The following is a 14791-nucleotide window of genomic DNA, read 5'->3' on the forward strand; positions in this document are numbered from 1 at the left end:
ACCGATGGGTCTAAACGCTTATTTTTCCGGTGTGATTAACTACTGGTGACTTAAACATAGGTCTGTTTTTAGATCGGGAGCCATCTGTATAAATGGCTTCTCTTTTGCATGCGTATTAACCCCCCCATTACAGGGCTAGACCCTGGGAACGGGCTTTCAGCCGACATGGACGTTGATTGTTCTTGAGGGTGGGCAGGGGTCTTTCCGCGGAGCTGTGGAGTCGGGAGAACCGGGCAGAAGTCCCTGCTGCGGTAGAAATGGAAACACAGTTCTAGCTATGGAGGCATAAGACTCCGAAATAACTGCTGAGGTGCCTTCAGCCAGAGCGCAGAGAGGGGCACTCAGCCAGTTGGGCTCTCCAGGGTAAGCGGGTGAAATCCGAGGCCTTTTTCCCTTCCCGTGGGTTTGTAGCTTAAACCACCCCACCTGCAGCCCTGATGTTCTCGTGAGAAGGAAGCAAGTATCAGAAACTAGAGAAGGCCCGGCCGGGACCGTGTTATCCCGGGCTCCAGCCAAAGGCAGAGAGAGGGGTCCTGGAGTGGAGGTCCCAGTGCCGGGGTCCGGGGGGACTTTGAAGGGCTATGCTCTCAGGCTGCTGGGTTAGTCACTCTTGGGTTTCCTGGCTGGGTGGTATGCTCTTGCCTGTCCCTATGTTCTCCGCAGACCAGGTGAGCGCTTCCACCGGGCCCCCATGGAAGTAAACAGCAGTTACTTTGCTGCCCGTTTCAGCGGGAGCAGGGTCGGGCTGCAACTTCTGTTTGGAGCTTAATACTTTAACCTTCACAAATCGCTCCCCTCCAGTCCCCGCAGCTCCAGACACTGTCCCCCATGGTACCTTGATTGTCAGTGGGTGGCCTCTCGGATGGCACTGTGTTGCTATTGTCTCCTCCTTCTCTTTCTCGGCTAATACATAACCAGTGACTAGTGGGTCTGTCTTTGCTCAAGCCACTTCTCTGGGCCAAATTCTGCTCTCTTACACCTGCGTAAATGGGGGTCCGGGCTAACGTCATGGGAATGACCAGTGTAAGGGGCTTTATCCAAAGTCCATGGAAGTCTGTGGGAGTTTTTATGAGAGCAGAATTTGCCTCTGTACCTGTTGCAAGGGACAAACCATCTTTGAGTTTATTTGATGACAAGTGTAAACTCAGGATCCCTTAAACGGAGAATTCCCCTGATCGCACTGGCAAGGCTGTCTTTTGTAGCCGGGACACATAGTTGTAAACCTCCTATTGAATGGAGTGCATGAGCCAGACACGCTTCCAACTGTACCGAAATGGAGCCCAGGACTACCTTCAACGTGTCTCTGAACATTGTCCTGGTTCCTAAGCGATTTGTTTTGTGCACTGTCACCAAACCCAGTATGGAATACAGTGGCTGCTGGTTAGTGACAAGATGAATGTGTACTGCTTGATGAAAAAGCAAAGGAGGAAGGGGGGAAATATTGTGGAGGAGGCTCTTATAAATGAACTGTCAAGGGAAAGAAAGTTAAAGGGAAATCTGCTGTAAATGCATCGGGCGGGCACTTCTAATAAAAATCAGGGCCCTGGAGGAATTAATTACAGCAGCATTACAGGAAGAATTCGTGGAATTGCAAAACGTAGTGGCACAGACCAGCACGAACTGCTGTTGCAAATGGGGAAACTGCAGGAGAGTCTAACAATTTCGGAGCTGATATGCAGGACATTGTAGTAGCATAATAGCAGTTCAGACATTCTAATGAATAATAGTGTCCCGCGATACTGACAAATGATATTACACATACTTTAAGATTGAAGTAATTTAACTTGTTTTATATGCAAAAGCTTCCCACTGGAATCTGACTTTTCTAGCTCACTTCTACCTGCCATGAAAAAACTCTCTTAACAAAATTATATACAATCATTACATAAATCTAGTGAGTTTAGCTATTATTAATCAACCAGGGGTCTTATGTTGATTGTGAATTGCTATTTCACTGGCACCCACATCAATCAGAAAATCGATTTGAAAAGACTAGAGACTCAAAACGTTGTTTCAGTTAGTCTCTGCAGCAGATCGGAGAAATGTTGGGTAGCAATGGGAACTTGGATTTCCAGGAGAACCAAAATTCAGAAAGAACACACGGCGGTTTTCCATGGAGAAATGTTGTGCGAGCATGCGGTGTAGAAGGAAACCAACTTGCTCAGCCCTGTCTGTATAGCGAGACTCTCCTCTTACGGCTAACTTACTGAGAAAACCCTAGGGAAACGGACTGCTTTTGGTGTTGCAAGTCTGCAGCAGTTTTTCCCCTCCTCGAAGCACATACCTGTTCACTTTTCTGTTTAAATTATTTGTGATAAGTGTTGAGCATTATTATATCAGTAGATCTGTAATCTACATTTCTTTTGGTTACAGTTGATCTCAAATAAAAAACCACTGAAGTGTTTTCTTTAAAAATAGAAAATAAGCAACTGACAACCAGTTTCTGAGAATATTGCTGTCTGCTGAGTTCATTGTTCTAAGATTATAACATTTTACAAAAAAAACATAAAACCAAAAAAGACTAGTATTCCAGTTGTGAGTTTAATTTATGGTTCAACCACTCCATTTTTCTTGTCAAGTCACTATATGTAGTAACATTGGTCACCAGTCCTGATAGCTTTCAGTCCATTAACCACGTGATCCTCTACACGCTTTATTAAAAGTTAGTTCACTTGCTTTCTTTTTTATAAAAATAAGAAATATTCTTTATTGCTAACCCACAAATCTGCATATACTGGTTCCATTAATTTAATTGCAGTATTTTTTTTCTTTAAGAGCTTTATTGCATATAATTTTCAGCCATTTAAAATTTACAAGTTAGATCACAATGAACACCTTGTCTTTTACCACATAATCATTCTTTCTTTTTCTTTTAAAATTAATGTCACAAACAGATAAGAGTTGAAATAAAATAAATTCATTTGGTACTGCTATATGTATTTTGAAAACACTTTTTAAAAAAGAAAAACGAAAATTATTGCTTCTTTTAAGTATTACTTGAATTTTGGTCAAGTAATTTAGTTCTAATTCTAGATATTTTCATAACAGTGACAATTTATACCAAATGACCTCACAGATTGAATGCATGACATGGAATCAAATGAACTTGGGATCTACATTAAAGGGGTAAGGTGTTTTATTATTTTGTAATCTTCCTCTGCATTAGCGTAGTTAACTTCATTTTATTTTTTATTTTATGAATGGAATAAGGTTACTGGCATGAAAAATGCTAACCTGTCCAAAAAATAGGTCTTTATTTGTCTGTAATTTAATATGTTGAGTTTAAAAAAATAACCCTATTGAACTATTAAAATTTTTATTCTACTAGTCAATTCACAGTTAATAAGAATTTTATGGTCAAGTTTTCTCTGAGACTTTTCAGTCGAAGGTTAGTCAACTGGGAAAGAACTAGCAATATTTTCTTAAATTATGTTTTTTGTTTTGTTTTTTGTTTTGGTCTTTTGACTTAAACCAATCTGTCTTGGAGAACAGTATGTTGGTTGTAGATTTTTTTTTAACCATTTTACTGTCTAAACAAACTGTCTTCATTGTAGGTTACACAATTCAGGTGCCAAGTAAATGTAATAGCTTTCAATTTGTGTAAGCAAGGTGTTTTCCAGTAATAGACCAGTAATATTTGAATGTAAATTGGGATAACATGAATGTGAAAACCTGTATAATTATATGATAGATGGTTCTAAGCAGCCATATTATTCCATATATACAGCACCAATATCTGATAGGAAGGACTGCATGAATGAATATGAAGACAAGGTAGATCTCTACTCCAAAGCACTAACAAAATAAGCCTGTGAATGAAGGATGGGAAACAGTGGAAAAACCTCTGCAATTGAATGATGAAGTTAGATGTGGAGCTTGTCCATTCTGTTAACTTCCATTAATATAAATTAAAAAAAATATATGCATTTTTTTTTTTTTTTTTTTTTTTTTAAGATTCTGACCTCTGAACTAATCAGACTTTCTTGCAGTGAGGTGTTGTCTTCTTGACCCCGTCATAACTACTGTTGGGTCAGAGTGCAATTCAGAAATGTGCTTTCTGTAACTTGTAAACAGTGGCTGCCCAATAGATCCTGTGCTGGATTCAGCCCTGGACTTGTGCGTGCTCGGCATCTGGAATGCCTGCCAGTGGGCTGCTGGGCCCAGCTCATAGCCAAAGGCAGCGCGTGACCTGCGTGGTGTGTGAAATAACAATGGTAGCTGTTAGAGAGGGCCTGGGGAGCAGGGCCGGCTTTAGGCCAATTCCCCCAAATTGGGCCCCGCGCTTAAGAGGGCCCCGCGCCCAGTGGCAGGGTCGCCCAGAGTGGGGGGCAAGTGGCAGAGAATCCCTTCCCTGGCTAGAGGCACCTTTTTAATTTTTACTCACCCAGCAGCGCTCCAGGTCTTTGGCAGCGGGTCCTTCACTCGCTCCGGGTCTTTGGCGGCACTTTGGTGGTGGGTCCTTCAGTGCCGCCGAAGACCCGGAGCGAGTGAAGGACCCGCCGCCAAAGACTAGGAGCGCGGCCCGGTGAGTACAAGCCCCACGTGTTTTTTTTAACGTGGTTTTTTTTTTTTTTTTTTTTTAGTCATCCCTGTCGGGGCCCCGTCAAAACTGTTCGAATCGGGCCCCGCACTTCCTAAAGCCGGCCCTGCTGGGGAGTGAGACACAATACAGGGGTGGCCTGAGCAAAAAAGCAGAAGGGGAAAGAGCCATGAAAAGCTGGGAGAACAGCATTTTGGGTGTGGGAAATGTGCGGGGGCTGATCATCTGCCTGCGTATCAATGCTGGGATGATCAGGCCTGGTCTGCTCTCACCACCCCTGCCATAATCAGCCTCAAACTGTCCTGCCCAGGATTGCAGGGTGTAAAGTGTTCTCCACACTCCTACAACACAGTGAGAGCAAGAACAAATGAAAGAGTTCCAGGCTTAGACTACTGCTGCTACCTCCTGTGTCTCCTTCCCTCCATTCCTTTCTCCTTTTTCTCTAGTTCTAACCTCACTCTGCTCCTCATGCCAGCTCTTCTCTCCCTCCTTTTTATTATCTTTTCCCTTCTCCAGGCCCCACATCCTCTGTCCCTGCCTTTCCTGGCCCTTTCCATCTTCTCTGGCTTCCTTCCTCCATACCATTGTCACCCTCCCACCTTGCAGGGAATGGACTCTAGCCTGTTTGCTGCTTGTCCAATATGGGCTTCCTGTTACTTTGCAAGCACAATAGTATGAAATACTGCTGATTTGCTTCTAACCCTCATTCGTGAATGGTACCTGAAGTCTAGAGGCACTAGATAGTAGTGTAGTAAACCATGTGTGTCAGAGCAAACTAGTGGAAAGGAGCACGAGTTTGAAGTGGTCGTCTTCTGTGACACACCTGGAATCTGTCAGGCAGCTCCCTTACTGAAGAGAAAGGGGAGCCCCTTCTCTTCAAACCCAACTATTGTGTACAAATCAAGCTGACCAGCTCTGCTGCTGAGGCTATTTCCTACTTTTTTCATAACTGTTTGTAATTTCCTCTTTAAACTGCACCCTTTTTAAAAAAAACCAAAACCCTTCATTGCAATATTAGACACTGTTTTGTCTCTTCTGAAGAAAATATCCTGCAAAAAGGAGAAACACATCAACCTTGACCGAGGTCCAAGTTATTAAAACAAGGAAGAGGTTATTCTTTGGGGAACTGAGTGGAAAAAAAGGGACACAATAGAAATATTAAAGGAGTACTGAACAAAATAAATGGTTTTACTTGTCCAAAAGTGCAGATTGTTAGCAGTATAAAGTTTGTGACCTAGAATTCTTGAAAGGAAAAAAGAAGAAATCAAGATGAATGATCTATGGTAAAACAAAGCTGAAAGTTTTGGTATAGGCCAAGATTGTAGAATCTGTGGAAAATCAGTGCTAGACATGGCCTCATCACTGGTAATATGAGCCAAAATAGTTATCTGTCTTCTCTGGCTGAGAGTTACAAAACACAGTACCTCCAAACTCAGTTGCCATGAACATAAGGTACTCTTCCTAAGATTTACATCTTTAAAATATATGAACTGTTCATAAGTGATTCCCAGGCGTTTACTGTTTCAGATAGTTTTCTCAATCTTGAAGTTGTATTTTTATGAATATTGGCATCTTTATGTTGAAACGGAGAGCTTCATTTCTCTCCAAAGATGACAATCCTTATATAGATATTCTCCTCTTCCCCCACCACTTCCTTATGACTCAGCTGAACTTTCTTTTATGTATTGTATTATAAAGAATAAAGAAATATTGTTGCAAGTTTGCAAGAAATTGGGAAATCTAAAATTATATGTTAGGGTTTAGAGAGTGATATATCACTATCATTTTACATGAACTTAATTCAGTAGCCTTTTTCCTGGGTTTATATTTAATTTAAGTTTAATGTACTAAAATGAAACTACTACCATATATTCTAGGCAGGGTTGGCAGTGACACCTATAGTTAAGGTTGCCTGGCACTTTCGTTATGTAACCTTACTCAGCCCCCCCCCCCTTATGCATAGGCATTATGATATAGTCTTTGATTATGCGATACATGCTATTTTATCCCCAGGACTCCTGTCTTGTTTAGTTAGGGTGACCAGACATCAAGTGTGAAAAATCGGTATGGGGCGGGAGGTGTAATAGGAGCCTATATAAGAAAAAGCCCCAAATATTGGGACTGTCCCTATAAAATCGGGACATCTGGTCACCCTATGTTTAGTGCACAGGATAGACAGGAATCAGGAAATGGATCTGGATTGCATAGTGAATGAGACTGTTGTCTGTAGAACCATTCCGCCCACCCCTCTCCAATTTGTTGCAAACAGTGGTAGGTGTGGAGTGAATGAAGCAAAGGATTGCAGGAGGAGAAAGGATGGTCTGATGGCTAAGCAGTCAAATGTCACTCAGAAGAACAGGATTCTGTCTTTTCAAACTTTTCACAAGTGTTCACTAACTGTGTTCCTCATTTTCTGGTGTCCAAGTTGAGACAGCTGGGGCCTGATTTGTATTAGTGCTGAGAGATCACAACTGCAACTGAAGTCAATGGGCACTGTGCTTTGAAAATATAAAGTGATATAAAGATGCTAATTACTCTGAAAAATCAAGCCTTTTATACATCTGAAGATGGACACTCAAAATTAGTGGACACTTTTGATAAATTTAGCCTTAATCTCTGAGCCTTTGTTTCACAGCTGTAAAATAGGGAAAATAATATGGCCTCATAGGAGGTGATGTGAAGATACTTTCATTAGGTAATATTAAATCCTCCATACTATGGTGATGAGAACCCTGGAAGACCCATGAGGAAATAAATATTTCTTTATTCAGTACAGGTTTTGGATAGCGTTTGATAATATGGCCACACACTGATTAATGAGAATAAAGAAAAATATTGACTAGCTACCTATTCAGCTATCTAGTCCCTGGCAGTCTCAGAAGTGCCACTCAGGTGGGCCCAAGAATTGGGGCCATGATCTGAAAAAAGACTATAGTGCAGCATCCCACTGGTATTGCATAAACCTGTCAATATTGGATAGAAGCCTCAACCCTGCTTTGGAACCTGAACCTGTGACTAGCTAAATAAGCTACCAAACGAGGAGCTCTGTCACAGAGCAGATAGAAAATTGAAGAAATAAGGGCTATGCTATCTGGAAATTGAAATTAACGTGTATAGTCCCACTGAGGTCACATATGTGAACTGACTGAGTTTGGCTCAGTGCCTTTTTTCTTTATTCTTGAGCTATGTAATCAGTGGGCTGGGCTCCCATGCACACTAGTGTGTATTGCCATTTGCTTGGTCTCACTGGAAAGAACAATGGAGAGGTCCTTTGTAAAGCACTATTACAATTGCATTCTAATGCAAGACCCTTCAGGTTTAGGCTTTCTATAATAGATTAACAAGAGAATCTTCACCATAGTCTTATAAAACACCATTAGTAAATTCCGGGAGTCTAAATCATCCCTAGCTGGGCTGAAACCTGCAGCCAGTGTGAATGGGAGCATGCAATGATATGTTTTTCATGGTATTAAACATTTACCCCTTTTTTCTCACATCAGAATGCCTAATCATGAATTTATCCTCTCCACTGTGAGGAAGAGAAGTACTCTCCCCATTTTACAGATAGGGAATTGAGGCACAGAAGGCAATATCCTAGTTCCATTGAAGTCAATGGCAAAATTCCCATTGACTTCAGTGGAACAAGGATTTCACTGAGAGAGATTGTGAGCTGCCTAAATAAGTACACAAGCAGAGCTGTGAATTGAGCCCAGGTCTCTGAATACTAGTCCAGTGCCTTAATCTCAACAGCCAACTTTTCTTTCTCCATAATGATTGCACACTGGGCCCTAATCAGTGAAATCATTTCTCTGATGGTCAGTTGCCTTGGAGAATGCAGATAAAGCAGTAACTTTATGCTTCCCTCCTGCTTAATAGCATTACCACCAATAACAGGAGGAAACATCATCTATATCATTAATCAGACTTCTCTTTATTGCCTCAGTGGTGGCATATATTTCCCATAATATTGTGTGGTAAATATTTTATCAAAGGAAATTAGCTTTATTTTTCTTCTGTGTTGTTATCACACAGACTGCCCGCACCCTTGTTCTGCCTTATTTTTGGCTCTGTTTCTACACCCAAATATTCCAGTTCCTGCATTGAAACACTAGTAAATTGCATCTTAACGTGGTGCCTGTTTTGTGTAATTTTTCCTTCCTAATTTTTTAATTCTTCCATTTTATTAGTCAATGTGCATTCATGTTTCATGCTGATATTTGCTCACTCTTCTCAATATGCCCTATAAAGTCCCTTTTTAGTCTTATGAAATAATAATAATAAAAAATCAAGCTTGACTCTCCAGATTTAAGTTGAGGCTAGTTGTAAACTAATCAGACAGTTCTAGTGTAACAAAGTAAAGTTGGTGTGAGAGAGAAATTGCAGGTTGTGGGTTTTTTTATATATTCAGATTAGAAAGTAATCTTTTATGAGATTTTTTATAACGTCTTAGATTGGTACAACTCTCCAAAGCTGCTCTGGTTTTCATCACACATTCTCATCTGTAAAACCTTCATTTTTATTAATCTCTGTACAATCTGTACAGCGTCGAGATTAATCATTTTAAAAGAGCTACTCTCCAAGTGTTAAGGATTTTCTGGCCTAATGCTAAAGACAAATGTTTCTAAATGCTCTACAGTATATAGCGCTTGCTTAGCATTTTATGTTGCATAAGTATCAATCTTTGTTTTGCAGAAATGTGGAGCTACATTTTATGCATTTTTTCCAGGTCTGCAGCTGGCTGCCTAGAACCAAAGGACAATATGTATATGGGGCCATCTCAGCAACCAACTTGATGAACTCTAAATATTTACAGTTCAGTTCTGCCTTTGGGTAGATCTGTGCAACTTCCATTGATTCCAAGGGAATTCTGTATTCACCAATGAAGGCAGAATTGGGACCCTTAAGAGCCAAGTCCTGCAGTTTTTACTCAATCAGGAACTCCTGTAGTGTTTGCCTGCCTCACTAAAATAGTCCTGTCCTGACAACAGGTTTAACTGCATCTGGCTTTGCTTAGCCTTGACTCTTTTCAGCATTTTTTCCCCCCTATCAGTCATAAATATGACTTTAAACATTAAACAGAGGAAACAGTTTTTTCTCCCATTTTTTCCTGCTTTGACTTCTTGATGATTCCAAATTTCCACTCTACAATTAACACCTTGGCTTCAGTTGCAACTTCTTTATTTTAAACCATAAGTTTTGTTTATTCTTATTTAGCTCAGATGCAAAGGTGCAAAATTATATAGATTACAATGTATTTGTAGAGATGTAGGACAATTGATCCCTTGGTAAACAAGCAGGACACATTTATTTATTTTATTTATTTATTATGTATTAATATTTTTACTTGCCATTAGTGGTCACAATGTACTAGGTACTGCCTGCTCACCCAGGTAAATATAGTCCCTACTCCAAAGAGCTTAAAGTCAAAGAATTTCCCACTTTTTTTTTTTTTTTTTTAATTAAAAGATCTCCAGCTGAAAGATGTGTATTTGTAATTATTTTAGTGTACTGCATGCATGAACTCACTGATGACTTGTATTGCTCATAGAGGTTGGACTTTCCTCTGGTTGCTCTCTCCTGTGTAAAATGAAACCAGTGGTTGTGATTCTGTAATTTTTGGAAAGTCTGAGAAGCTGTAGAGGAGCTGCCAGACTTACCCTAGTTCTTCCATTGAGTCTTCCACATTCTAGTGTGTATGCTAAATAAATTATGGGTGTATCAACAAATTCACATAGCTTGGCATGCATCATGTTTGCTCTTAACAAAAGGGAGATAGCGAGAGGGAGAGACATGAGAAATCCAGTCTATTTCACAAGCTGTGTGGCAGTGACTATCAATGCAGAGTGAGATTTCAATTCAAAGCAGCAGCTACAGGCCCAATTTGTGAAAGTCTTACAGTGCTGTACCAACAGTCCCATTGACTTCCAGTAAGTGCCCCAATGTGAGAATATTACAATTGTTTAGGGTCAGGTTACTCTACCCTTACTCATTATTGAGTTGTGCCTTCCTACTCGACATGAACAAAGTTAATATAACAGGGCCATGTATGATAAGTCCCTGGCAATGCTGGTGGGTTTTAAGGAACTGGAACTACGGTTATTTCTTACTAAGATGCCTTTTCGGGAGAACTGTTAAATGGGTAGTTTGCTCACTAGTTAATATGTGAGTGGTCAGGTGGCTTTGAAAACAATTTCTAATGTGATCAAGCCTTTCACTACAGTTCTGCTCAACAAAAGCAAAGAGGGCATATGACCAGGAGTAATGGGATGAAATAAAAAAATGTGAGGAATGTTAGGGAAAACTTCCTGTCAGTGAAATTTAAGCTTGGGGAATACAGAGCGATTTGGTAGAAGCCCCATCCATGAAGATATTTTAAAAGTAGACTGGAGAAAATACCATGAGGAGCATTCCAGGGGATCGCATATATCTTCCTTCCATTTCTAATTCCTAGGATAAGTGGGTTCTGCTGGCTACTTTCCATTACAGAACTGAATAGTCCTTCAGAAAATCCTTGGCACCTACAAATGAAAACCTTGCAAGTCTTCTGTATTTCAGACAATATAGAGTGCAAGTTAGTCTGTGTTTTGTAGCATGATTTCTACTCCATGCATCTGAAGAAGTGAGTTTTTTACCCACGAAAGCTTATGCCCAAATAAACCTGTTAGTCTTTAAGGTGCCACCAGACTCCTTGTTGTTTCTGTGGATACAGACTAACACAGCTACCCCCTGATACATGATTTCTGTAATTTGTTGTACCTTTGGAGGTTTCTTCCAGTGTAAAGTTTATCATATGTTTAGAGTATCTTCCTACAAACTATCTTGTCTCTTGAACTGCCTAGGCTGCTATCAGGGGTGTGGATCTGATAGGTGAAGGATTATAAAGCTAAATTAGGCTACTCAGACAGGTGACTAATAATGATTAAGTTTACATTTACCCTTGCTTTCCTATGGCACTACAGATCAGCAACTGCTTCTGCTGTGAACTGCATAGATGCCTCTCCCTTACTATAACATGCTAACTTCCTTCCCCTCGGTGTCGATTAAAACAGATGTTGCCATGTGGTAGATGCTCCTTCCCTTTGACAGGCTTTTACACAAGTAGCAGATTTCATTGTTGCTGTCCTTCGAATTGAGAGGAAAATTCAACATTGATGGGGTCGTTTGTGACTCTCTGATATTGGTGAATGCTGTAACTGAGAAAATGATTATTTATTGTTTGTATTCTGGTACCACCTAAGGCCTTAATCGGGATTGGGGTCCCATTGTGGTAGGCATTGATACATAGATAAAAGAGGATTCCTGCCCTGAACAGGTGCCAGCATTGTTCTCTCCCTATTACTAATAGTAACGCCACTATTAAAAGATTTTATTCACCTTGCAACCCTCTTTTAGCCTGTTTCATTGTGAACTTTAAAAAAGCTTCTACTTTCCTAGGAGGCCTAGTCTTTAACTCTTTGGTTTTGCCAGGTTTAGGTGTTCTTGAAAAAAACTAGCCCTTCCAAACCAGGAAAATCACAGCTGTTGTAGAATTTGTGAAGAAGTGGAACACATGCTTGCTGTGTCACTTTTGATCCACTGACTTGCCCAGCCAAGGATGTGATGCCATAGCTTTGTAGATTTGGCTCTGAAAAAAACAATTGAACTAAAAATCTGTCTTTCTTTCAAGAAAGCTAGTTGTGGCTTCTAGGTAGGTAGCTGTCATGCAGTGCCATCCTGAACAGTTGGATAAAAAAGGCTGTTATTGGGATACCCTATGATGAATTTTGGGGAGAGAAGCCTCCAGAATATGAAGGTAATCTCCCCAGCGGAGGTTTTGCATGTGTGTCGGAAGCTTTCCTTTGGGTTTAGTGTAATTAGTAGAAGAGGGTGCCATTGGCAGAGTTTGAACCTACAGAACTGTACCACGTGAAGCAAAGGAACACCTCTGTTAGGCGTCAGAAGCAGACTGCTAGTCTTGATGTGGACTTGCTAAAGAAGAATGCAACACACACATTTTACAAATATTACATAGTCACAAAAGCTCTCTCCCCTTTGGTCATATTCATGAAACTTTCAGACACTTTCCAGCCTGCAATTCCATTGTTTGTTCTTGTAAATCATTCGAAAGACTGGACCTCCACATAGACTGCTTTCTTTCAGTGGGCCCTGCTTTCCTTTTCAGTCAGAGGTCTGGAGCCTCAGTGGCCTCTAATTGTGATGGCAATAGACCTGGTTATTCTAGGCTTTGCTTCAGAATCCCACTTTTCATCCATCTACATTGTTCTCCCATTGTGTCTCCCTGGACTCTACTCCTGGAGTTTTTGAATGTTCATGATACTGAAATTCTAACACCTACAGCTCTTAATTTATTAACACAAATGACTATTAATTCAGAACTAAAAATTGCAGTGTTCATCTCACAGTTATTAAAGTGGAAAAATCCATTAGTGTTCCTACCTTTCTACACACCAAAACATAACATTTTGCAGGATACATCTTAACTAGGTAAACAAAATTGTGAAAAAAACATTTATTTTAAATGTTGCTGTGCTGCTGCCTGGGGAATCTTGATAATTTACACCAACTGAGGCTCATCCTCTTTGTGTTTAGCATAGGCTGCTTTTTACAAAGAGTTAAACTACAGTGCGTCTTGCAAGCTGATATGTGGGTTAAATGGTTAGGACGCTGATTTGTAATCTGTACTTATGAGTACACGACTGCTATTCTTATAAATGTCATCACTTTCTCAGTACTATCTGGTAATATCTGAGTCATGAGGTGCTGACAAAATCCACTGTACTTAATGTGAAACTTGAGGCATTTTGCTCATTCCAAAGATATTAGCAATAGCCAGCTCAGCATTTAGCTGATAAATAACTTGCACATATGCACATAAGTTTATGTTCCTGTGTGTGTCTCTTTTTCTTAACATCTTTGTGGTAATGCATCACACTTTAAACCATGATAATACTCCTTTTTTTCTGGACTGTATTTATTGGGCAATAATAACTGCAACTATATTATTGAGTCAATGCATTGTGCTGGAAAAGTGATGATCATGAGCTGACCCATGCAATGAAAGAGAAATCTTTCTCCAGTAATTTTCACTTGAGGATGGATCTCCTGACTACCAAATCAAAGCCTAAATAATTTATCACCATATTAAGAAACAAATCCTCTTGCTTGGAGCTGTGCACTAAAATAACATATAACTCTATGCATTGTTCCCCTCTTTATCTGCAGCCATGCAACAGGATATGAGAGTGACAACCACACTGGTCCTATGTTATACAGCTGTGGGGCCCAATATAGAATACACACCCATGGAGTCTTTAGAGGAATACAAGTAAGTATATTAGGACATTCTACATAGGGAAGAAGAATTACTGTTTTTATAGGGTTTCAGTTACTTATTGATTATTTGATTTGGTATTCATAATTCTGTTGCTAACTTTTTAGGTCATTAAGAAATCCCTGAGATAAGTTGACTTCCAATTTCACTGAGGAACAAAATAAGATCACCATGTTGTAGTATGAAAAATCATGTATTTTTCCTTCTAAAATATATCTTTGGAGCTGCATTATTCACTAACTTTAGGATGGCCAAAAATTAGAGGCCTCTCATCTAACTTGAAAGTTAGGTATTTAGTAACTTTGGCCACATAAGTTTTTCTGTAGTTATAGTAGATTAGACCTGGGATTGTATATAAGGTTGAGCAAAAATGAGGTGTCAGATGAAGTTCTGAATGTGTGGATTTGTGAAATTGTAACAATTTGAACATCATTCCCTGAAGACAGAAGTACACAAAGTGATCGCACCCCTAATGGCTAAATCACCAGTTAAACACTTGAAAGGGCCATAAAATCCAGGAGGGTTGATTCCCATCCATTTCTAACTGGTTATAGAATTAATACTAATGGATCCCATGCTGTATATTACGCTTGATGTGCCTTGACATAAGGCACAATAAATGCATACATTCTGTAAACTGAATAGACTGGACACAAAGCTTTTTAAGAAATTTAAAATATATTCTGTCTTTTCTGCACTGCTTCAGTGTTGTTAATGTATCTCAATAGGACGATCTTTAGATTATATTAATAGTACCTGGTCCTTTTTTATAGTTTAACAATTCATCACTTAGTGAACCAGCTCTTAGAAAAAAGTTAAATGATTAAACTTTACATGCAGTGAACAGAACTGTGCAGTTAACATTCAATTATCCCAGAAGAAAGTCCATCTTGGTTGGAACACTGTGGCAGTACCATTGT

The 14791-nt window shown here is 39.9% G+C and overlaps 1 protein-coding gene across 5 annotated transcripts in view; it reads left to right on the forward strand.

Annotated features, from left to right (window-relative positions):
- Nucleotides 1-14791, forward strand: part of WT1 (WT1 transcription factor) — a 48455-nt gene that overhangs the window by 15076 nt on the left and 18588 nt on the right. For 3 of the 5 annotated variants that reach the window (XM_065592469.1, XM_065592468.1, XM_065592472.1), the window contains exons 4-5: nucleotides 3049-3126; nucleotides 13763-13865. In XM_065592469.1, the coding sequence (XP_065448541.1) occupies nucleotides 3049-3126; nucleotides 13763-13865 (181 nt within the window). The remainder of the gene's footprint in view (nucleotides 1-3048; nucleotides 3127-13762; nucleotides 13866-14791) is intronic. The other 2 variants (XM_065592471.1, XM_065592470.1) reach the window with 1 other exon arrangement.

The sequence above is a fragment of the Chrysemys picta genome, chromosome 4 (genome assembly GCF_011386835.1).
Source record: "Chrysemys picta bellii isolate R12L10 chromosome 4, ASM1138683v2, whole genome shotgun sequence".
Taxonomy (NCBI): domain Eukaryota; kingdom Metazoa; phylum Chordata; order Testudines; family Emydidae; genus Chrysemys; species Chrysemys picta.